The 25,424-nt window shown below is 37.9% G+C and overlaps 1 protein-coding gene across 1 annotated transcript in view; it reads right to left on the bottom strand.

Moving 5' to 3' along the window:
- Positions 1 to 5,318: 5,318 nt before the first annotated feature.
- LOC131043445 (probable GTP diphosphokinase CRSH, chloroplastic) overlaps positions 5,319 to 25,424 on the bottom strand; it is a 60,332-nt gene continuing 40,226 nt past the window's right edge. The window contains exons 3-4 of the mRNA XM_057976646.2: positions 6,476 to 6,754; positions 5,319 to 6,222 (exon numbers count right to left, since the gene is read on the bottom strand). Coding sequence (XP_057832629.2) covers positions 6,010 to 6,222; positions 6,476 to 6,754 — 492 coding nt within the window. The 3' untranslated portion in view covers positions 5,319 to 6,009. The remainder of the gene's footprint in view (positions 6,223 to 6,475; positions 6,755 to 25,424) is intronic.

The raw sequence follows: 25,424 nt of genomic DNA, 5'->3' as shown, positions 1-25,424 counted from the left end.
TTTGAGACCATTTACTCTTATTTACTAGTACTTCTATATAATCTTTTTGATATTCCCTCCTTAGGAGATTTATATAGTAACCTTATCATTTCAACATTAAACTAAAGTTAATAGCTCATAAAGTTAACCACTCGCTAGTATTAATTAACATCAATATACTAGATGGGGACCATGGAAAGACACAATAGAGCTCTACAAATCAAGCTAGTTTAGGATTTCTTTCCTCAAACAAATTCAAAATGGTGTATGCTTTAATAAAATAAAAATAAAAAAAACTTGGATTTAGTGAGCTAAGAAGAACGTTAACAATTTATAACCCTCCTAGAGTTCCCACATCTTAAACTTCATCATTAGATATCATCTAATTATTTTCAATCATCTAATCTGGAAGATTACAAATGGTTGTTCAACTAACTCTAGGATCAACTTATGTGGAATGAGCTACAAAATCCTTGGTGGTAGAGGGGAGCTCAAAGAAGTTGAAAAATTCCTATTAGAAGCTTGGGGAGAAAAAGTTTGTTGATAGTTTTTCATTGATGAAACTTGCATCACTGGGCAATGGCATCCAAAAAATCAAAAACTACCCTTGGAGGAGGAACTAAAAAATAAGTGAATCAATGTTCAATTTGGAGAGGATTTAGATGGTCTTGCAAAAAATCAATGATTTGCTATACCAAGTTAGGCTACCTCTCTGAGGTTATTGATTGAAGGGAAAAAGAAAGGCCATCTAAAACATTTGGGAACACACATTGCCTCCCAAATGTTGGAGCCTTTGCTTGGACAATGATTCCTGGAAAAAATGTTACTAGCAAAAAACTATGAAGGTCAAGGTTTGAAGGTCCTTATTGTCCCCTATATCTCAAAATCAAGGAATCCTCCTCACATTCTCATTTACTATACCTTCACAACTATAAGCATTGGACCTAGCTTTGTGTAAAATTGGACTAGAAAGGTGTGTTATTGGAAACTATAAGCTATATTTTCAATTTTATGAACAATCATCTCATCTCTCCTCATTGGCATTTTTGGAAGGAAAGAAATAGATAGATATGTCAAGAAAAATCCATTCCTATAGAGGAATTTCTTTCCAACCTAGAAGTCACTATTGTTGAGGTAGTAATGGCTCAAGTATATAATTCCCCTCACAAAAATAAACCATTCTCTTCTTAGTACAATCATTTTGAAAACTTAGTCACTCTTAAACTTCCCTCCATTCATGGGGCCTAAAGAGTTGATTGATCATCTACTATAAGGAAAGATACTAGGTGAATTCCGCCCCTGCAAATTTCTTGAAAATGGACTTTAATGGAACTTCTAGAGGTAATTCAAACCAATATGATGTTTGTCGCATCTTTAAGGATTTTGCAAGTCAATTTGTCTCTATTGCATCTTACAAATTATCTTTAAGCATAAAAAAAACAAGAATCTCTCAATTATAGTTGGCTCAATGGTCATCTTAAACGCCATTAGAAACAAAAACTCTCCAAATTGGAAAATCAAAAGATTTCTTAGATCGATTTGGCCATCATTAAACAATTTGAAGTCCATCACTAGGCATTGCTTCAAAGAAGCCAATGGTTAAAAAAATTTCCTTGCCATCAAGGCAACCAAAGCTCCTAATGAGCTCATCTTAGACAATCAAGCAAATAGATTGGTATGATTCACACATTTCATTACCTTAGACCACACATGGCTAGGAATGTCAAAAAACTTATACTATGAATTTGGAAATTTTGGATATTCAGATTTATTTGTCGACTCTAAGAGTAATAGACTCAATGGCATCTCACTTTAAGATGAAATAATGAGGACCCCTCATGAATGAGGCATGGATTTAATGAAAAAATTTCATCTCTTTTGTTGCCATGAGTTTCCTTTATCATATATCTAAATATTTTTTTATGGATGTGGCTTCATTAGGAGGTTTCCTTTGGAAAGCTTACTAAATGGATCCCAAATTTCACATGTTCTCTAGAGGACACACAACAAAGATTCAGTTGAAGAAAGTATTCATTATTCAATCTAGTGCCATACACCAAGCCATCCTAGACATCTTAAGGCAAAACTTCATGGAGATTGAAATGTAGTGCATCTTTTAAAATGGCATCCATGTTTTTCTCAAAAATTGTTGGCTTCCTTAGCAACTAAGACCAAGGGAAGAAAATTACCCTTGATTATGTTCCAACTAAATATTCTAGAGGGCTAGAGAAGGCATTGGAAACAATGGCTTTTGGTTTGGTCCCACTTGCCAATCATTGGAGGAGAGATCCATGACTTGGTCATGATGTTTTCTTTAGAGAAATAGAAATGAGGTTTGGAGCAATGGCATGCATAGTGAAGGAAATGCAAATCACATGAAAGATGGCATATTGTAGCAACCTGCAATGGATTTGTCTAATATAAACATGCCCTTCCATTCCTTTTCTCTACCCCAAGATAGCAAAGAGATCTCTAAGGATGTTCATATCAATCAAATATTTGCTTCAAATGGTTAGGATGGACAACAACAAAGTTGAGTCCACCAAGGGCATTATAAACAAGTGTTAGTGGAACAACTTCCACTTCTAGTGCAAGTCCAAGCCAACAGATGGTAGGTGTGGAAGATTGTTTTTTATTTCTTTTCTTATTTTATTATAGCTATTTGATATTGTTGATATTCTATATAGATCTATAGGATTAACTTTAAGGCCAAACCCTATTTCCAACAAGTGCTTGCTTTCCACCATTGTATAGTTGAAATCTAAACTTCAAGAATGTTGTCTTATTAATACCCGGATGGATTTGTCTAATACTGATATGCCCTTCCATTCCTTTTCTCTACACCAAGTCAGAAGAGAGCTCTAAGACCACCATATCAATCAAATATTTGCTTCAAATGGTTAGGACATATGACAACAAGGTTGGGCCCACAAAGGCATCATGGCAAAAAGGGTTAGTGGAGTAACTTCCTCTTCTGCTGCAAGTCCAAGCCAACAAGTGGTAGTGTGCAACATGATTATTTTTTTATTTATTTTCCTATTCTATTATAGCTATTTGATATTGTTTGTAGTCTATAGTATAAGGCCAAACCCTATTTCCAACAGCTGAATCATGTCATTGTAAAGTTGAAATCTAAAATCCAAAAATGTTGTCTTATTAATAACATTTCCTTCATCAAATAGTACACTTTTGGATATTGTGTTACAAAAGGTGAGGAACCCATTGTTGGTTGTTTTGCCATTGATGTCGTCTGCCTTGTCTGGTAGTATCTTTCCTGTCACAATGCTCAGAGTTACAGCCTGATTAGTGCCTATTACTTGTACTGATTAATAAAGATTTATATTGAATTGCAGAAATTAATACAGATTTATGTTACCTTGATTGGTCGACTATCTCAGTTCGTATCTCTGAAAAATGGTCTCGGTTTTGTTTTGTGCATCGATACATTATTCATTGTGACCCATGTTTCCAAACATGAACAGAATATTAGCTATCTGTCTTTTTTTCAGATGTATGTTAAGTTGGTATATGTCTTTACAACTACGGGTGATTCTAATTTCTTACCAGCTTTATACAGTCCGTGACAGCTTTCATTTCTGAAAAATGTTCCTTTGCTTCGAGTTGAGTCTTGAAGTATTAGTTTGTAAATGACAAAAGAAGTTAGATTTTATTGGCAAACAATTATAACTTCTTTATCGCTCCTTAGTTGTCTTTGAAAGCAAATCGTATTAGTGTGGCTGTTAAAAGGAAGTTCCTTTGGTTGGTTAAGAATCAGTTGTAACCTGTTTTTTCAACCATGTCAGTTGTAACTGTTTTTTCAACAAACAACTCTTAGTTCGCTCTTTTTAAGAAGGTTATATATTCGCTTGTTGTGTGACAAGGAAAGAGAGTTAGTGGTGTGGAAGATCATTGAAAAAGACAAAAGTTTATCAAAAACTTGGATACGATAAGGAGATAATAATGAAAATAACGTACAACTGTTGAACAGCGAGATATCTTCTAAGATAAAAATTATGTACATCCACAGTGTGTTGTTTGGAGGATAAGGTTTGATGACGGATTGAGAACAGTTCAGTGTTATTGAAATTTCAAGAGTCTTTTTGGTGATGAATGGTATAACCTTTGTCAGTTTATTTTATATCATCTAAAGTTCATAATTCAATTTTTATACACAGTGGTGATTGACTGTCTTTGGAAGAACATTGATCGTTTGCAGATTTTTCATTAAAAGCACACAGGCCTTCACCAGTATTCAGATTGTTCTTCAAATACAGATTTATATCAGACATACACAGAAGCATTCTGACCAGATTGTTGATTCAGTATTTCTGCTACAGATTAAAATATATGCTTTCTATTTATGTTATATTACTGAGATGCTGTAGTATTTAAATTCAGATTGGTACAAAACTCTCTGTTTCGAATTCACAATAAGGACATTGATTATATTTTCAGATTGTTCAAGGAATACATTGGTGTTTCAGATTAAAGCTTGGTAAAGGTTTTAAGTGGTTAAAAAGGATTAAAGTTTTTTTTACTACTGATTCACGCAACCCGCCACCCCCCCCCCCCTCCCCCCACTCTCAGTAGTACTTCTGTGTTCTACACCCATAACCCTCAATATATATAACAAAAAATATAAATAAATAACAACAACTATTGTACTCGTCATATAGTTATTACATAAATAAGAAAAAAAGCATTATCACAATACTCAGGGAAGACATTCTAAAATAACTCAAAAGCACACATATACCTATGATAGTCTTCACTTAACATAGGGATGATAACAAATGCAACTAAACTCAAACTTTGAACCATACAAAATTACCCTCCAAACTTTTAGTTAGTTTGCAATAAATCACAAATATAATTAAATGATAATCATAACCTCAAAATCCTAAGAAATAAAGATGCTTTGCAACCAAAAAATCAATTTACTCCTCAGAATGACAGACAAAAATAACCTAAAACTTAAGTCCTATTCCTACAATACTGCAACCAATAGTACAATTTAACTCATACTCCACTAAAGTTTAATTTTTAATTTCATGTTAAGTGCAAGACCATGAATAAACACATACCAAAAAATGGTACTGAAATTGATGCATTCTTTTCAAAAGCTTGAAATGTTCTTTACCAGAAGTATCTAAAACAAATCTGATAATTGTTCATAATTTCACATAATTTGTGTCCATGATGTCCAAACTGATGTTACAATTTTTTTTAATATTGTATTCTTCCCATAGGCCAAACCATATCGTAGGAAAATGAATAAGGCATTGCTAGGTCCAGATTCTCCTACTCCAAAATCGATTAATGAGGAAACTTCAACCACGTGCAAATCAATGGCATATCAAAGTATTTCAATAAACCAATGCAGTCGTCCTATACAAACCAAAACAATGGAAGCAATGATAACTGATGACTTAATAGTACAGATGTAACTTAATCCAATGTGGTTAATCATCTTTCTCATTTGTACAAGTGGAGAAATGGTGGTAAATTACAGTGAGATATGTCACAACTGGAAATCATTAAATATACAATAAGAAATGCAATCCCTTTTACTCATCCCCCTTATAAATGAACGGGCTGCAGCAAATTCCTAGTTGCATGAATATAACATCTATATACAGACAGACAGAGAGAGAGAGGTGCACAAGCACACGAAGAATTTTCCTGCATTAACTTTTATTTCTCCTCAAGTATCAGCTCAGAGACACTTTACAAATCTGAAGGAACATACTTGATATCAAACTTTCCCCTGCATTGTCCCAAAGATGTTTCCACACTTACTTATTTGCTTTCCTCCAAAGAATTGGTGCCAACATAAGGATTGGAATTCTCTTCCCCACAGTATTTGAGATGCCATGTCAGTATCGTGAAACTCAATAACTGCATTATTTGCAGAAGAATAGATAGCGTTTTGAGACAAATCACAGATTGAATCCTGGTTGCCCTTTTTCCACTATGCAGCATTTGAGATGAAACTTATTCAGAAGGCATCATATCAATTTCTATGTTTTGCTACTGGAGAGAACAGATTTTGTGACATACATCAGTCTGGATATTTATATGACTAGACAAAGAGACATGTTTCTCTGCAATTGAGTTACATTCAGCATTCTCAACCAAGCTAGGGCTACTTCCACTTTGATCAATCTGAAAACAATGGAACTTCCTATCCAACTTTCTACTGCACTGTTCATCCATACCCTCCAAATTCTGAAAGATACCCACCTAAAATTGAAGCATGCAGTTGGTCAGGAATCAGAAGGAAAAAAGACGAGAAAACCCACTAATATCACTAAAATCTGAGAAAAAAATACAGACCCTGAACATATTTTGGTTTCAACGATATTTAACAAAAGAAACTATTCATTGGACCTAACAAGCTCTCCAAGTTGTATAAAGAGAAAGCATGTGTCAGCGAGAAAATGTCTCTATCAAAATGCATCAAAAACTTACATTATGAAATTCGTTTTTAATATACCTGCTTTTGAAATTCAGCAAACTCAACAGAGCTCAGAGAACCATCACTATTTGCATCTACTAGCTGCATGAGCTCAAGGGCATCTTCTTTATCAGCTCCAAGCTCCTCCATTATTTCTTTTAGCTCCTCCATACTAATCAAGCCATCTTCATTTTTATCAAACAACTCGAATACTTGACTCCTTGTGTCATTGTGTGTAGGTGACCCATTAGGAAGATCTTGAAAATGCAAAACTGCAAGATCTGCTGCAGCCTTCATGATTGCCTTAAGTTGTTTAACCTGTGAAAATAAGAAAAAACAATAAAGGTTCTAGACATCGATTGCCAATCTCCTTCAATATGCAAATATTTCACATATTTTAGTTTTTAACCAGACAAAATGAAATACAAAAAGGAACAATCCAAAAACAATGGTTGTGTATCTGTGCTTCTAAAGTGCATTAGAATCAAAAGAAAAATAACAATCCCAAAGAACCAGTTTAGAAATGCAATTAAGAACTCTATTTTTATAAATGATCTGCAAAAGTTAAAACCATAGATCAAAAACTTGTCTTACTAAAAAATACATATATTTGTAAAATAAATTTAACTAACACACAAAATACTGAATTTAAATAACTTGTTAGTTATCTTTTTATTGATTTTGACAAAAAAGGAGTACAATGCACATCATACCATCATATATGCTATGATGATTGATCAAGTGTCATCATCATACAAAATTACAAATCTATATTAATTATTTTTTAAATTTCTCAGAGCTCCTCAATGGTGGCACCCTCAAACTGGATTATAAAGATTCCTCCTCAAGAACAATATCATCATCAAACATCTCATGTCATCTAATGAAGCCTGTCTTGGCACTTCTGCCTGCACTTGCTCTTGCACTTCTAATTCTGCTGCTCGTTCAGCTACTTCTCTCTCAAAATCAAGGATTTCCTCCATGTAAAACATGTGTTCCAAGTTGTCAACAATCCAATTCAACTATGGACCAATGCCATCCAGTCAATCACATCATCAGTCTCCTTTCCCTCCACCTTTTTAATGCAAAGACAAAGATTGTACTGCACAAAAATGAAGTCATTTAAACACTTTTACGTCAAATAATTGTTCTTCTTGTACGGATGGCCTCTAGAGTGCTCCAATTATGCTCACACCCAAAAGCATTATAGAAAGGCTTTGATGATTTTTATTCTTTTTGTAACATAATCTTCCCACCACAAAACCACAAGGACAACATTTATAGCTTTGTAAACAAACTACAATTGCACTTGTTAGCCAGATCTACTATCTATGAGAATGCGATATAAATTTTGAAGAACTTAGTATTTTGTTACTTGGTTATTCAGTCATTCTCCTTTGAACAAATAGAACTGAAGAAAATCTCCCTTGTTCACCTTATAAACCTGCAACTGGTCCAGAATTATGCCTCTTAGGATTCCATCAAACATCATCCTCTCTATGGATGTGTTAAGGACATCCATAACCTCCTCATCATCCCTAAATGATTCAAAGAAGAAAACTTGAGATTCAAGTAGTATGTTGTTGCATGTATGTGTTGGCGGAGTTGCTTGTTCCACACCTAATCATTTATCCACCAAATGGATTCATATTTTTTTTATTGGACCCATAGTAATGATGGACTACATCCTTAGCTTTACCCATGGCATCATACAAACAACTCATTGGATTCTTTCCCCATCCACCAAGCATACAACACCAGTCAAACGTTCTCACCTAAAACAAGAATAGTATGGATTTTCTGTATAAAAGTTTGAACATATAAAGAGTAAATAAAAAATTAGTACATTCTACTAAACATAAATTTCAAGTTTAAAGTTTTGTTAATGTGTTTTTTTATGCACTTCGTACATAGAATAAAATACCAAGGTATCTTATCCTCTCTTGAACAAAATCCTCTCAAATGCTGAACTAAGTGATCACTTGAGGTGACTCCAAGGTTCCAAATGTCAGGTTTTGACATGTAGATAAGCTCAATGGTTAATTTGATATTGCCAGAATCACAAGGGGAACTTACGTGTATACTTGAACTCTTGCTTGAATGCGGCTGGAACATGGAAATTTACTTGATTTGAAAATAAAGACAAAAGGGATTGAGAGTTTAGAGAAGTCTAATCTACTCCTAAGATCAATGATAACACCGGATCGTGCTAGGATGGACACATTCCTTAAACCAAGCTTTGCTTCGCCAAGTTGCCAACAACTACACAAAACCGATGCAATCTATCAAGGTAAATGAAAGGTTTTCATATTATGAACGTTCATCCAAATACCCAATACAGTAGCGCAACTTGAATAAACATATCCACAATTGAACTTAGCACATCTTGATGTTCAGGCTAACTATGCACTGTAATTGAAAATCATCCAACCACAAATAGTATGAACCAAGGAATTATCAACATTCACACATTACTCCATCACAATCAATGAACTTCATCTAACATGAAGATATAAAACGAAATCATCCAATATGTAAAAGAAACAACACCATTCACCATAAATTCAATCAAAAGGATGTTTATTTACAAGCTTGGCAACAATTTCTACCTTCTCCTTCTAATTCACTCTACTTCTAATGATCTAGCTGCTAACTATTATAATCTGCTACTAACTATTAACCTTCACAAATGAGGAGAGCAAGCCTTATATAGTGCTCTCAATACAATTGAGTGGCCAAAATCAAATCCACATCAATGGCCAAGATTGAAAGACGGAAATCCTAATTAGGGTTTGTTTCAAACATTACATAGCATTGAATACTTGACCAATGATAAAATTACAATAAATAGGACACATGTCCTTTTAAACATTGACCAATAAATGATGAGGTTAGGTACATGTTGACGTGTATTTTGTACACTATCAAACACAGAATAAAATACCCAGGGGTACCTTATCCTCTCTTGAGTAAAGCCTCTGAATGCTAAAGATATTGCGAAAAGGATCAATCAGAGTGACTTCAAGGTTCTTTTCTGTAGGATCTCTACGTGTGGATAAGCTCTCTGTGGTATGATGTGATTTGCTGGAATCACAAGGGGACTTACATTTGATGATTGAACGTCTGATCTGCTTTGAATATTTGCTGGAACACAAGATTTTACTAGCTTTGATTTGAAAAAAGGAAAAAAAACGAGGGCGAGGAAAGGATCTAATCCTAACACTAAGAATGTAAGAGCAATGAATGATCTTAGATGAAATTCTAACTAAGTCTTGTTTTGACATCACAGGAACATCTCCACAAGGTTAGTGCGATCTTCGAAGGAAAGCTTTATGATGTTCAAATCATCACTGCAGGCATAGACACCATCAGGTTGATGCATATCAATGAAGAAGCGACAATTGAAGTTAAGCTTAAGCTGAATGATTCCAGTTGACTACACAAGGCAAGTCTGCAATCAACAAACTGCTAGTAGTATGGATATACGAATTCCACCATCAATCAAGCACATTTCTTCCACTCATCTAATAACATGAAATCAAATACGAGAAGTATAGAGACCATGCAAATTGTCGAATCGACCCATAAATTTCACCATTTCTTCAATGAAGTTACAAGTCTTTTACAACAACATCTTGGCAACAATCTTTGCCTTCTCTCTCTACTCTACTCTAATTGCTATTCTATCAACTAGCTAATCACCTTCTAACTACTCTCTATCTGTCTTCTAACTGCTTCCAACTATTTTCTATCCATTTCCTTTACAAAATGAAGAGTCGGGGTTTATATTGTGCCCATAATACAATTCGATGGCTGAGATCAATTCGAGATCAATGGCCAAGATTTTACAATGAAAACCCTAATTAGGGTTTGTTACAACCATTACATAACATTTAATGCTCGACCAATGAAATAATTGTATTGCTTGGACACATATCCTCTCTGGAAAATTCCACCAATGGATAGCCGGGGCAGGTACATCGAAGTTTGTGCTACCTTCTATGAGTTAGGTACATTGAATCTAGACATTGTTGAGGTGGACCAATCCGACTGGAGGAGTGATGACTAGGATGCCACCTCGTCTGACACTTGTAGCTTGGTAGATATTCAATTTGATGTTGTTGAGAAGCTATCTTTAATTAACTCTTCTGAAATTATCTGCTTCTTCAATGAACCCTTGTTCTAACTCCTTTTGTCCTTGATTTGCAGGATGATTGATGTACCTCGCCTTGGAATGCTGGATTGGAAGAGGTCGCCCTTGTTGATGTTTGATCGAAGAAAGCCATCCTTGTCGATGCTAGACTGGAGGAGGTCGCCCTTATCCTTGCTTGATCTTCTTGGAGGAGACCGTCCTTGATTTGGCTTGATTTTCCTTGAGGAGAGCCTTCCGACTTGTAGATCTTTCGAGCTTGGGAGTCGCCATCTTGATACCTACACAACATTTCACAATTAATAATATATCTTGAAGTGTAGAAATTAGGATTCAAAAGGAAGATTTAAGATTTTAATTAGGAAACTTCATGATAAATCTTGAGTTATCATTTCCTAATTAACCATGTAATTTTCAAAAACTTGAAGTTCAAAATTCAAAATCTCAACATTGGGACTAGGATGATCTCGCCATACCTCCACTTGAGAATTAATTCTAAAAAATGATGCAAAAATAGGGTGAATTTTGGCTAGGCGAAATATAGATCAAAGTCCTTCCTTTAGCAAAATGTGCCTCCTTTAATCTTCTCAAGCATCAATTCCACCACCTTTAGTCTTCAACACTTAAGATAATTCGCTCCAAATAGGCTAGCTTTCGCACCTCCTTCCTTGCTCCTCAAATCGCACTTGAAATAATGAATGAATGATTAAAATTGCTCAAAACACCCCTACTATATAGGGCGCTCACCACTTCATCTCTCCATAGGTTGACTTGGCAAAATAGGCTAAAAAATAAATAAATTTGCAAAAACAAGAGGCCGACCTAATAAAATAATAAAACATGATACCTCAAGCGCCCCATTTTCAATTTTAATTTAATAAAAATTAATTTTAAATGTCTTAATAATAAAAAAATTGATTTTTTGAGGCTCAAATTAATTTATTAAATGCCATGCGCCTTTATTAAATGCCAATTTAATTTAAATTTTTTCAAATATTTTGAAATTGGTGATTTTGGCATTTCATGCGATTTGGAGGACATCAACGTTGGGATATGGTAAAAAATAAAGAATGCACATGTTAAGCGCTTTGGTCCCTTGGAGAGGGACAGGAGCACTTTTTCATTTTTAGGCTAGGATTCTCAATTTTTGAAGTCAAACCTTCGTTTACCATGCTTTAGAAGTTCTTTCCTATCTCACACAACTTTGCCTTAGCATAATCTCGGAGGGAATTAGTTGTTTTCATAAAAAGTGCTCTGGTCCTTCAGTGAGGGACGGGAGCACTTTTGAGTCCATTGCATGAATTCTTGATCACATTAATCTTCAATTTACCCTCGAGGCGTAGAATATCATATTTCACTCCATCTTGATCCTTGGTAATAAAAATATCCTTTCAAAATGCAAGGTAAATGGTCATATTTGGAAAAAGCGCTCTGGTCCCTTGGTGAGGGACGGGAGCACTTTTGCAATTTGTCGTCAAAATTTGCAACTCTCGCATCTCAATTCCACTTCAAGGCATTTTAAACACTTTTTCAAACTTGCACCTTGGCCTCAATTTGTCCAAAATTGGTGAGAAAGGCTAGATAACATGTTAAGTGCTCTGGTCCTTCAGTGAGGGACGGGAGCACTTCGCCTTGGTCCCTTGGTGAGGGACGGGAGCACTTTTTCAATTTCAAGCTTATCCGTCCTTTGCTAGCTTCCCAAATTATCTTCAATGGGCTAATCATGTCCTCTTCCATTCATTTCAATCACAAACTTGCCTTGGCCTTGCAGGAAATTCACACCTTTTGAAAAATCGCTCTGGTCCCTTGGAGAGGGACAGGAGCACTTTTTGTAAAATCGCTTTGGTCCCTTGGAGAGGGACGGGAGCACTTTTTGCATCTTGGTGTATTTCTTTGTTCTTTTAAAAGTTCAATCGCGTCCAAGGCATAAAACATCATTAGTCCTTCCCATCCAAGTCAAGTTTTGCCATAAAATATCAAACAAAGAGGAGAAACTTGAAAAAGTGGCATGGTCCTTCAGTGAGGGACGGGAGCACTTTTTGTCATTTGGGTTGATTTACTCCTTCATGAACTGCTTCAATTATATTCAATGGACAAAACATGCTTCCCTTGACTTCTTCAAATCGTAAAATCACTTTAATCTTGCAAAAATAGTACAATTTTGAAATTCAAGCTCCGGTCCTTCAGTGAGGGACAGGAGCACTTTTTGCCCTCTAAGCCAAATTGTCTCACTTTTCATCTCGAAATTCCTTTGCTAGGGAAGATTTCATCTTACTTCACGCTATGAATAAAAGTTAATGTCCAAAAGAGTTCTAAAATTGTGCATATAAAGAAAAGTGCTCTGGTCCTTCAGTGAGGGACGGGAGCACTTTTGACCTTCTAGGCAAAAACTTCATCATTTCATTGTTTTCAATCAAGTCTGGATGCTTTATCATGTTCATTTCGTCCTCCACCATGCCTATGATGTCTCAATTTAAGCAAACAAGGCCAAGAATGGCTCAAATAAGTCTTTTCGCCCTGGTCCTTCAGTGAGGGACGGGAGCACTTTACCTTGGTCCCTTGGAGAGGGACGGGACCACTTTTCCTTCAACCTTCAAAATTCACCATTTTTGTGCCTTCAAAATCTTCAAACGTATCAAGTCATGTCCAATTATCATTCCGGAAGACCCTGCACAAAACAAAATAGAAAAGTCAGTGACAAATATGCATTAAATAACATTTGTGCTCTGGTCCCTTGGAGAGGGACAGGAGCACTTTTGTCCTTTCTGGCTAAAATATTCAAAATTTAGGTCTCCAATCATTTCACAAGGCAGAGTTAGGTCATCTTCAAGGCCCGGAATCAGTTAGCAAGCTCTCGCAAAACAAGAAATTGCACTTAGAATGAAATTCGCCCTGGGCCTCCAGTGAAGGACAGGATTACTTTCTCTGTTTCAGGCATCATCTTGCCTCCGAAATTTGATCAAAATTTACCTAGGCAAGAATATACAATTTCATCTTCAAAATGCTAACACTTAGACAAAATTTGATTTTCCCTCAAAAAAAACCCTAACTAGACCTAACCTGAGACATATCTGACCTTCCTGGCAGACTCTCCTTATATCAATAATCAACCTTCGGAAGGACGCTTAATAACTTTCAAAATTTGACTAGACTCGGCTTGAAAAATATCCAAAAGGAACCCTTAAGGTTTAGCCCTAGCCCAGACAAACAACTCACTCACTCAAAACCCTAAAAGCAGAGAGAAGAACAAGCAAAACAAAAGCGAAAAAGAGGGGGTCCCCATTTTAATGGGGCAATGTGTGAAATGATCACAACAGTACATTGAACTTTGTGCCTCCACATGTGGTAGTTATCCTCCTTGTTGGATGAGTCAAGCACATTGAATCTGGATGCCTTGACTTGGAATGATGTGATTGGGTTGAAGATGACTAGGCACCACCTCAACTTGCTCATGTTGTAGATCATCCCAAAGAAGAGTTTGTGATTCAGGCAATATCTCTTGATACTCTCAAGCGCCTCAGGTGATGATAGTGGGAGATATTCCCAAATTGCATCATCTTATCCAATTTAATCACCTTCACCTACCCTTGGTCCTAAATCCCTTCACTTGAAGCCTTCGTCCTAGATTACTCTCTTGTTGAACTGGTAACAATTCGTGGATTTCCAAAGGAAATTCAAGATTGTCCAACTTCCTCCTCCTTGTGAATGCTTGATGACAAGCAAATCTTTCTTCTTTGAAGGATAAATGTAATCCACCTCCGCCTTGTTATCTTCTTCATATCCACCTTCAAGTTGATGTTGCATCCTTGTGTGGCCTGATTTTGAGATGCATTCTCTCCTACTAAAGTGTTGTAGAGAGAACTTTGGTGGAGTCTTTCCCTGCCTTGATTTTGCTTGCAGCCGGCTCTTTCACCCTCTTCCTTAGTAATACCTGCAAAATAAAAAAGGATAGCACCAAACATTTTTCAAACTCTCTAATCTTGTATGCATTCCTAATGAGGGTGAAATGATGTTCTAACTTCTAGTCTCATGTCTGATTTCACTCACTTCAGGTCTGATTGGGACTTCGAGTCTGATTGAGGATTTTACCAAGTGATAGACAAATTGCTACACTAAGAGGCCTTCGATCTTAGCAAGCTAAGGAAGAACTTTCTGATGACTTCCGTGGATTTGAGCATGCAAATAAAGGAATACTCCTTGGCCGTGAATTTCAAGGGCTAAAGGAAGTTTTCTTCCTTGGCCATGGATTTGGAGGGGTCAAGGAAGTTTATTCCTTGGCCGTGGATTTCAGCATGTAAAGGAAAGATCATTCCTTGGTTGGGGTTTTCAAGGAGTGAGGGAAGGGTGCTAGGATGGATGGTCGGGGATTTGAGGAGGCAAGGGAATGTTGCAAGGATGGTCGGGGATGTTGGAGGGTGGAGGAAAATTGCTAAGGATGGCCGTGGATTTGAGGGGGTGAGGGAAGTTCTTGAGAATGGCCGTGGATTTTGGCTAGCAAGGGAAGTAATTGCATATGACTTCTCTAAGTTGTTAATCTTCATTCCTCTTTAAACCTAGCCATTTGCTTGATCAAATATGATTATCTTCATTTTAAAAGTTGAGGATGTGAATGAGTTTATTGTTTCTTCTTTTTCTCATTGATCAACCCGGCTCCCCTCATGCTCAAGGTGTGGATTTCCTCAATCCAAGGAGAAATGCATCCTAGGCCGTGGATATCAGCATGTCAAGGAAAAACTCTAACTAGGTCGTGGATTTGGGGGTGCCAAGGAAAGGTTCCACCTAGGCTGTGAATTTGAGGGAGTGGGGGAAGATTGATGATCTAGTTTGTGGATTTGGAGGTGCCAAGGAAAGGTTCCTTACTTCCACCTTGAGTTGACCACTTCACTACATGCCTAAGTTAATCACTTCAACACTTTCACCAAGTGTAGAATGATTTGCTCGTAGGGTTGACTTGGTCTTTTCTTCCACCATCACCACTTAGACCTTGATTGATCTTCATCAAGCACTTCATCTCATTTGTTTGATCATCTCTCCCTGATCTTTCTTTGCTTCTATGTTCTAACCTGAAGATATCCACCTGCCTGCTTGATTTCTCATTACACTTAAGACTCATACCTTGACCTGACCTAATGGTTGCATTGCAAAGCCTTAATTAATGAAGACCTTGACCTCTATCTATCACTTAAGCACTTAGAGCTGCAAAGACTCCAAACTAGTCTACAGGGGGACCTAACTGCTGCTAGACTGCTCGACTTGATCACATCCTGACGACAAAGGCATTGCATCCCCTCACAAGCAAAAGTTTAAAGGCTCAAAATACTACCTAGCTAGAAGACTAAGCTAATACAACTATGCTACCAAGAAAAAAAGTGGGGGTCCCCATTTGCAATGGGGCAATGTGTGAAAACATCACAAGTAGTTCCATTGAAGATCTTACTGGTGCCCTTGGCAAACAAATCATCAAAAACAATCTTAACGACCCTTTCCCATTTAGCCTTTTTTGAGTAGTCATTTCATGCTCACAAACTTTTTCTTAAGAGATGTTAATAAGTCTGAAATGCTCAACAATGTGATGATGGTAGCACACCATGTAGCTTCCAATCATACAAAGAATCCTTGGCGTTCTCTCTTCTCAAATTAAGCACCCAAGGGTGGTTGTAGATATATTTAGTGATCTTCCTTGTTTCTCCCACCATGGTTTTCACCCATCCAAGTTTTCCTATACCATTATACAGAAGATCAATGCAATGAGATGCACAAGGGCTCCAAATGATGGTACAATGTCTATCCTTCAAAAAATTCCAATTGTTGTATTGTTAATCACGACTTAAATGACATTCTCCACACCTGCATCCATGACCACCTCGTCCAACATATTGCACAATCTCAACATTTTGCACTTCACAAGAGGCATCAATTGACTTCAAGAACACCAACTATCCACTTGAAGGCATTAGGAAATTGTTAAATGTGTGGTTCCTACCATCCATTAACCCATTAAACAAAATAGTGCAGCCATTTTTGCACCAAAATCTCTTTTGATTTTCTACTATGATCTCATTGTTTTTTATAGCTTGGTTTTTTGAACCCTTTTCTAGAAACAATCAATGCATTGACCAATGACTGCCAATATTTGTCCCTCACAACAAGGAATAGTATGTTGTTATACTACCAAAATTTGACACATCGTCCTTACCTTGTGATGGTTCTCTTGGTTCTAAATGTTACCTTCAAGCAAAGGTTGCTCTTCAAGAGCATACCATGGAACAAAAAACCCCTATGATCATATTTTGAATAGAACTATCTCCAATAAATGAGAATTATATCAATGGCCTAAGAAGCCAATACAACAATCTCAAAGTTAGGAGGAGAATTCATCAGATCTCCAATTGCATTAGCTTCTCACTTATTTATAATTTCTTCTCCTCATACAAATCAAGGACAACCTTCATCTCTCATATAATCCCCCATTCCATTGAATTAAATAGTTGCACTTCATGCCCAATGATTCATGCAAGGTGATATTTGAGGTGATTGATGTATTCTCTCATCCTCAAGCCACAAGAATTCCACATCACCAATCCTACCTCTAGACCTAGTGTGTCAAGACTCAAAGCAAGGTCCCTAGTCTTGCCATCACTATAGTTACTTGTATATTCCATCTTTATCTGTAAAGTTGGAAACCCTAGCAAAAAGGAAAAGACAATCAAGATTCAACTTTAAAAATGAAAACTCTAGCTCTAAAAGAAAGAAGAAAAAAGGAAACAAAACATGACTTATTAAAACCCTTGAAGTGCTAGAAAACAAAAGTTAAAGAGAAAGCATCAGCAGCCTAAATAAAAAAAAAGAGTTGTGTACCTTTCAAATCCAAGGTCAAGGTTCAGGTATGCTAATACAGCAATTTTCCTTTACCCAAGTATGGGTAATGGTTTAGTGAACTTCCTTGCTTCTTCCACCATGGTTTTCAACCATCCAAGTTTGCTATACCCTTAAGCAGAAGATCAATGCAATGGCAAGCACAAGGGCTCCAAATAATGGTACAATGACTATCCTTACCGAGTTTTCCAATAGTTGTATTGTTAGTCACAACTTAAGGAGAATTCTCCACTTCTATATCTATGACCACCTCATCCAAAATATTGCACAATGTCAACATTTTGCACTTCACAAGAGGCATCAATCAATTTCGAGAACACCAATTGTCCACTTAAAGGCATTACTTAATTGTTAAATGTGTGGTTCCTACCACCCATTGACCCATTAAAAAAAATAGTGCAGCCATTTTTGTACCAAAATCTCTTTTGATTTTCTAGTATGATCTCAATGTTTTTATAGCTTGGTCCCCAAAGATCCTTCTCAAACCATATGGACTAGGCTTCTTGAACCCTTTTCTAGAAACAATCAATGCATTGACCAATGACTACCAATATGTGTTCCTCACAACAAGGAATGGTATGTTGAATACCAAAAATAAACACATGCCGTCCTTCCCTCATGAAGGTTCTTTGGTTCTAAATGTTACCTTCAAGCAAGGTTTCTCTTCAAGATCATTCCATAGAACAAAAAACCCCTATGATCATATTTTGAATACTCAATACAAAAATCTCAAAGTCCGGAGGAGAATTCATCATAGCTGCAATTGCATTAGCAGCCCTCTTATCTATAATTTCTTCTCCTCATACAAGTCATGGACAGCCTTCATCTCTCATATAATCCCCTATTACATTGAATTAGATAGTTGCACTTCATGCCTAGGGATTCATGCAAGGTGATATATGAGGTGACTGATGTGTTCTTTCATCCTCAAGCCACAAGAATTCCACATCACCACTCCTACCTCTAGACCTAGTGTGTCAAGCCTCCAAGCAAGGTCCCAAGTCTTGCCATCACTACGGTAACTTGTAGATTCCATCTCTATCTACAAAGTTGGAAACTCTAGCAAAAAGGAAAAGACAATCAAGCTTCAACTTTCAAAATGAAAACTCTAAATCTAAAAGAAATAAGGAAAAAGGAAACAAAACACGAATGATTATACAAAAAACATTTCAAATCCAATCAATATATCCATGATATCCACTAAAATTTGATGTAGTGAAGTCAAGGGCAAAGGAATGAATATCTAGATTGTCAATTCTTGCATATGTATGCAAACAGGTACAAGGTCAAGGCTTAGGTGTGTTGATACATCAATTTTCCTTTACCCAAGTATGGGTAATATATATATATATATATATATATATATATATATAATGTTAGGGGGGTTCGGTCAAACTCTCAGATGGCACCAATAATGATGCTAAGTATGCAGCCTTAAGCTATGTAGGAAGAAAAAATCTTCGACAGGTTGACATTGAAGGTGACTCCCCCAATGTGATCCGAGCAGTTATCACTGGAAAATCCCCGAGTTGGAAACCTACAATATGGCTAAATGTGATCCGAGACATTTTAGGGAAATGAACTATACAACAAAACATATTTTTCGTCAAAGGAACAAAGAAGTAGATATTTTATCAAACTGTGCTATTGATCAAAACTGTGACTCTGTCATTTTGGACATCACATCTGCTTGGAGAAAACTTACCCTCTCTATTGGTGTGTCAACTTCGAACCCCTCCACTGCGAAATGAAAGGCAGAAAAGGAAGGTTGGAGTTATGACATGGTAGGTGTGCTAGACACTTGGAAATTAGATCCGATCCCTTCCAAATTTGGATAGATTTGCAATGATGGTCAAAGGGATAGCTCTTGTTTATAAAACACATAGTGTTCAGAACGGGAAAGCACAAACGGTTGAGTCAAGCATGGCAAGGTCTTCTGTGTCAAGCAATGAGGAAGTGGAATCTATCCACATTCCAGAATGTAAGTGCGACTAATCAAAGATAGTAGTAGAGCGACTGAAGGCAATTTTTGACTTCGATGGTGATCTAGAGGAAGACACCGTCTGCGGGATTATCGAGAGCAGCGTCCTAGAAGGACCCCATGTGCATAGTGCCGAACTACTAGAGAGGTTCATGTATAACACCGCCAGAATGACAAGAGACTATGAGATGATAGAGAAGGCTGTTTGGTGACTGGTTGGCCCTAATCTGTGTGAGCTATTGTGGGAGCCCTGAAGAAATTGAAGGAGTCCTTCCAAGGAAAGGTGGCAGATGTATTCAACATTGAAGAGGTCATCAAGGATGGGAATATGACAGATAATGCAATGGCAATGAGGGACGATTTGGGGAGAAATAACATGGAAACTTATGAATACATGATGAGTGTAAATGGAAGTTATTTCCCCCCAGAGCAGATTGAGCATGCCCAAGAGGTTATTGAGGCATGTTGGTGTTTGTTTTATCATCTACCAAACATTAGAATAAGATACCCGAAGGTATTCTATCCTCTCTTGATAAATCACTACCGATTCCAAGGTCTATATGTGCGAACAAGTGACTTTAGTGAAATAGCTTCTTGGGTAGTGTATGCTGAAAATCTCAAGGGGGACTTACGTTAACAATTGTCTTTGAAGTTGATGGACTTAGACAGATTTAGCAATTTTAGGCTCTCTTTTTTTTTTGGATTTTTGAGATTTGGACCTTCAAAAAAGGGAAAAAGGGATAAGGTTCGAGAAGGTTGATCTAATCCTACGAACTCCGGAGACGGTATCAACTGGGTGCTCTCGGGAAACCACACTTTGCTTCGCCACACTGAGGACAACTACACAAAGTGGGTACAATCTTCAATGGGTTGTGCTTATGATTGAAATATTGGCATGCACAGAGGATAGGCTCAGACTAACTTTGCACAGTGAGATGGAAATCATCCATTCACCAGAAGTATGAGCAGAGATACACCGTCAATTAACACTTATCAAATCCTTCATTCAACGCTAATAACATGAAAGAAAATCTAAATTAATTTTAACTAAGTGTTGAGGAAATTGAAACCATGCTAATCATTCAAACAATAGAGATTACAAAGCCTTAAGAGAAAGCGCACATGCAATATATTATTCGAAAATGACCTTCACGCAACAATATGTCAAAAACCTCACACTCTCCAAATGAGAGGAGGTAACCTTATATAGTTTTTCAAGAATAAATGAATGGCCGAGATCAAACAATGATAAAGGGCCCAGATTGAAAGCTACAAACCCCAATTAGGGTTTCCCAAAATTCTATTAGTTTGAAAGAATGAGAAAGTGACATGTGGCACAGTTGCTATTGTTACTGGGGTGAGTGTCCATTTTCCCCTTTTGCAGATTCGATGTATTTGGACATAATGAGCCTAACCTCCTCCATAGTGACACTTGGCAAGTTGCCAATCTAGAAGTCGATGATGTCCACATCATCAGTACATGTGGCGAGGATGCCTTCCCACTCAACTGCTTGGGCAAGAAAGTTCTCATCAATGAAGAGAAAATTTGCAATCCTTGTAAGATCGCCCTTGTCAATCATCCCCGAGTCCTTGAAGAAGCTCGACTCAATCCTGGCTCTTAGGTTCTCTACTTGCAAGTGTTTCTCTCTTATACTCTCTTTCTTCCAAATCTCTGATGCTACCTGAAACACTTTACTCAAAATTTCCCTGATACTCTCCTTTGTCTCAAAGCACTTAGTCTCGGATTTCTTCAGAACTTCAATCCTGGTGACCAGAGCATAATACCAAGTGTTAAAGTCATATATGTCCCCAGCCTGTATGACACCTGCATCCACCAAGCTTCGTTTCGACAGGCCTCGGACAACCTTCAATTGCGGAAGTATTTCATCTTGAATTTCTTCAACATCTTCCCAATTTGTAGCTAGATCCTGAATTCGGCTGACCAATGAAGAGGTCGACTCATGTGCCAATACTAAATTTTCTACAAGTATATCAGCATGTGCCAAAGCATCTGAAATCCATTCCTTGGCCTGTTTGAATGTGCCCTTCATGTCTTCATAATCCTTCATTGACTCTTGCTGAAGCTGCGGAGGAGTGACCGGTATCTCATGGTTGAGCGGCCGGGTGAGATGGAGAACATATTTCCTCCATTGCTGGTTCTCTTCTTCTACCTTCTTCCTTTTCTCCCTCTCCTGGGCTAGACTTTCCTTGAGGGCATTGCAGGAGTCGTCAAAGTACTGGACTTCTTGGTCCTGGGTAGGCTTACCCAACTCTATAGTGGTGATCTTATAATCCTCTAGGGCAACATTGTCCCGAGTTTTCCCTTCCTTTGGCACAGCTATCTAAACTGTCCTGAATCCTGCACTATCCCTCTGAATCAAAGAGAATTTTTTGGCTGGCTTAGGTGGCTTGACTATAACTGGTTCATTCACCTTTTCCAAAAATGTTGTTGTGTTCTCTTCAGAATGAGCTTCCTTAGGGACCTTAGCCCTTATCCTTTCCCTCAGCCAATCAGGAATGGTTGATTGCTCCACGGTGTTTTGATCAAACCCATCATCTGCCCTTCCTGGTTCAGTAACTATACCATCAAGGAAAACGACTGGGGGCTCAAGCTCTTCAACTTCTGTGGCTGCATTTGAAACCTATTCCCTATCCGGACTTTGGACAACTCCTTTCATTATTTCCTCAATTGAAGGAGAAGGCACTCTCACTTCATTATTTACCATATATATGTCCATCTCCTGTTCTTCAATTGCATGTTGATCAGGCACGGTAGATGCGGCACTCAGGATGGAATGACCTTCGTTGGAATCCTGTCTCTCCCCTACAATCTTCTTTCCTCTAGCCTTTCCAGAGCTTCCCAGTAATTCCTTCCTCTTCTGGGACCCAACACTCTCTGGATTCCGAGCATTGCCTACAGAGATACAAGGGTTGGAGGACAGAGAGTCATCTACTCCCATTAAATCATAGGTCAGGGGCACACCTTTGGACTTCAATTGTTTCATCCTCTCAAATGTCCACCACTTAGAGTACTCGACCACCGACCTCATAAGGTCTGCCAGATCTGATTTCTCTCCCTCTGACCAGTCGATCAAGGCTAGTGGCTCATTCCTCATCTTTTCAAAACCTAGCTGCTGAAGCTCAAGGCTATCTTGTACTTGATCAGCAACTCTAAATACCTCCATTGCCCTTACCATGCTCAAGGGAATCCTCGACCAAAATCTCTTCCTGATCTCGAAACTATCGGCTACGTTAGCCCAATAATCTTCTAAATCAGCTCTGTGCTCAAATGTCATCCCTTCGACCCTTTTTATCTTGTGGAACGGATCAAAATTCTTTCTTGCCTTGTACTAATAAAAAGGGTACCAGGCTAGCTCCTTCTCAGCAGTGGCAGTGGCTTGTGATGACAGACACGTCTCCAATCCATTCCCAATCGTGAGAGAGGAGGTACCTGCCTTCTTTTGCTTATCTCTTTGAATTGCCATATATCCCTCCAATTGCCTCACAACCTCAAGTAGCACAACTCGGTTGGTAGGGTAAGCTAGGAGCTTATAGGGAGATCCGGTAAACCCCTGAATTCTAATGTAAGTGAACTTCGGGTATTGGATAGACCAATATCCGAATCTACTGATAAAGTCCATAGACTCTTGAGAGACTCTCTGATGTAGTCCACCTTGCAACGTGTTGATGTGTATTTTGTACACAACCAAACACAAAATAAAATACCTAAAAGGTACCTTATCCTCTCTTGAACAAAGTTCCCGACTGCTGAAGATCTCGCCTAAGGATCAGCAATGAGATAGGGATGTCGTAACATAGTGTAAGCCCTGTGGAACCTATTATTGAAAGAAGTGATCGGCTCATGTTCTCTCCTTCGAATCTCAACAAACTGTCTATACAGCTCAGCTGGTGTGGTTGGGATACCAAACTTTGCAATAAATGTATCTTTCATTGCATCCCAAGTCCTGATTGACCCTGTTGGTAAGTGAATGAACCAGAAGTATGCCTCTTCTCCTAATGAGTAGGGAAAAAGCCTACATGCTACATCTCCATATTCAACTCGCCTGTTACGAAGAAGATCTTCGAACATCTTGATGTGGTCCTCCGCTGTACGATTAAAATCGCTGACATTGAATTTAGGACAAAAATTCTCAGGATTCTTTGGCATATCATGATAAATTGCAAATTCTAATGGTGATGGATTATTGATCATCCATGTAGCACCGTTGAGTGCATGAACAAGAGGAGGAGGAGGAGGAGCATTGTGAGCCATCGTGCTTCCCGGAGGTTGAAAACTTGATTGAGAACTTGATGACCCGACCTGGCTTGCTGTTTGAGCGATTGCTTGGATACTTGTGTGAATTGCTGCTTGCACTAGTTCTTGAAGAGATGGAGCTTGTGATGACTCAGGAGTGCCTTCTAATCTCGGTTCAAACTCTCTTGGGGTATCTTCTCTCTTAGCCCGCTTCGATCTTGAAGTAAACTAAAGTTCAGTTAGATTCTTGGTGCCTGGCGTAGACCTCAATATTCTTTGGTGTTTTTCAGGCGAGAAAGAACCAATACGATCCAGCATGATGATCAGTTTTACAGAGACTAATGCAGGTTCCTCTAATTGCGAAGTTCTCTGGCGGCGGCTCTTTGGCGTTCTTCAGCTCTGTCTGCTTCTTGTTCCAAGATAATTCTAACTCTGGTATACTCAGCTTCACTTCTCCTTAAGTTCCACGCAAGGTCATTCAATCCCGAAATAATGTCTTCTTGAACGTTGCCTATTTCCAAATTAGGTTGCACTACCTCATTCAATCCTTCATGTGGCAACACCATCGTGATACATGCTCATGTTGAAAAAAAAAAAATTTGAATTTTCTGGACAGTACTGTTCCTTTTGATAATCAAACTTTCGTACAAGTGGCCCTCCTTCTAGCACCAATTCTATTGATGTGTATTTTGTACACAACCAAACATAGAATAAAATACCCAAAGGTATCTTACCCTCTCTTGAATAAAGTCTCCGAATGCTGAAGATGTCGCGAAAAGGATCAATCGGGATGACTTCAAGGTTCTTTGTTGTAGGATCTCTACGTGTGGATAAGCACCAGTGGTCGTTGTATATGCTGTTTCTTCAAGGGGCCTTACGTACTTTCAGAGAAAGCTTGTCCGTGTTACTCTCTTTTCGACTGCAGGGACAGGATTTTCCTAACACTAACAGATTTTCAAAAAATGTCAAAAGGATAAGGGTTTCAAGGAAGGAATGCTAATCTAATCCTAAGAATGACTCAATGAAGGCTAGACTTGGTAAGATTCTACCTTAGAAGATCGCATCAATTCCAATAGAGTTGTAATTTCTTGGCGATACTGAAATTGGTAGAATCTTACCAAGTCTAGCCTTCATTGAGTCATTCTTAGGATTAGATTAGCATTCCTTCCTTGAAACCCTTATCCTTTTGACATTTTTTGAAAATCTGTTAGTGTTAGGAAAATCCTGTTCCTGCAGTCGAAAAGAGAGTAACACAGACAAGCTTTCTCTGAAAGTACGTAAGGCCCCTTGAAGAAACAGCATATACAACGACCACTGGTGCTTATCCACACGTAGAGATCCTACAACAAAGAACCTTGAAGTCATCCCGATTGATCCTTTTCGCGACATCTTCAGCATTCGGAGACTTTATTCAAGAGAGGGTAAGATACCTTTGGGTATTTTATTCTGTGTTTGGTTGTGTACAAAATACACATCAACACAACGTCTGTGTGATGTGCATGAGAAATGTGTCATTCACCCTCTTAAAATGGAATTTTTCTTCCATATGAAGCTGGGGATAACAATCATAGACGGGAAACTGATTTTCTTTGTTTCCCACTTCCCCTCTGCAGGTGAGGCCTCTGTACCTATAGGTTCTAGCCAAATAATAGAACAAGTACGAGCTCATGAAGAAGGTCCTATTTGCTTCCAGATTCTTCAACTAGTTGTCCAAGTTATCACTTAT

This window comes from Cryptomeria japonica, chromosome 4 (genome assembly GCF_030272615.1).
Source record: "Cryptomeria japonica chromosome 4, Sugi_1.0, whole genome shotgun sequence".
Lineage (NCBI taxonomy): Eukaryota > Viridiplantae > Streptophyta > Pinopsida > Cupressales > Cupressaceae > Cryptomeria > Cryptomeria japonica.
Note: the sequence above shows the minus strand (reverse complement) of the source record. Positions and strands in the feature narration are given on the sequence as shown.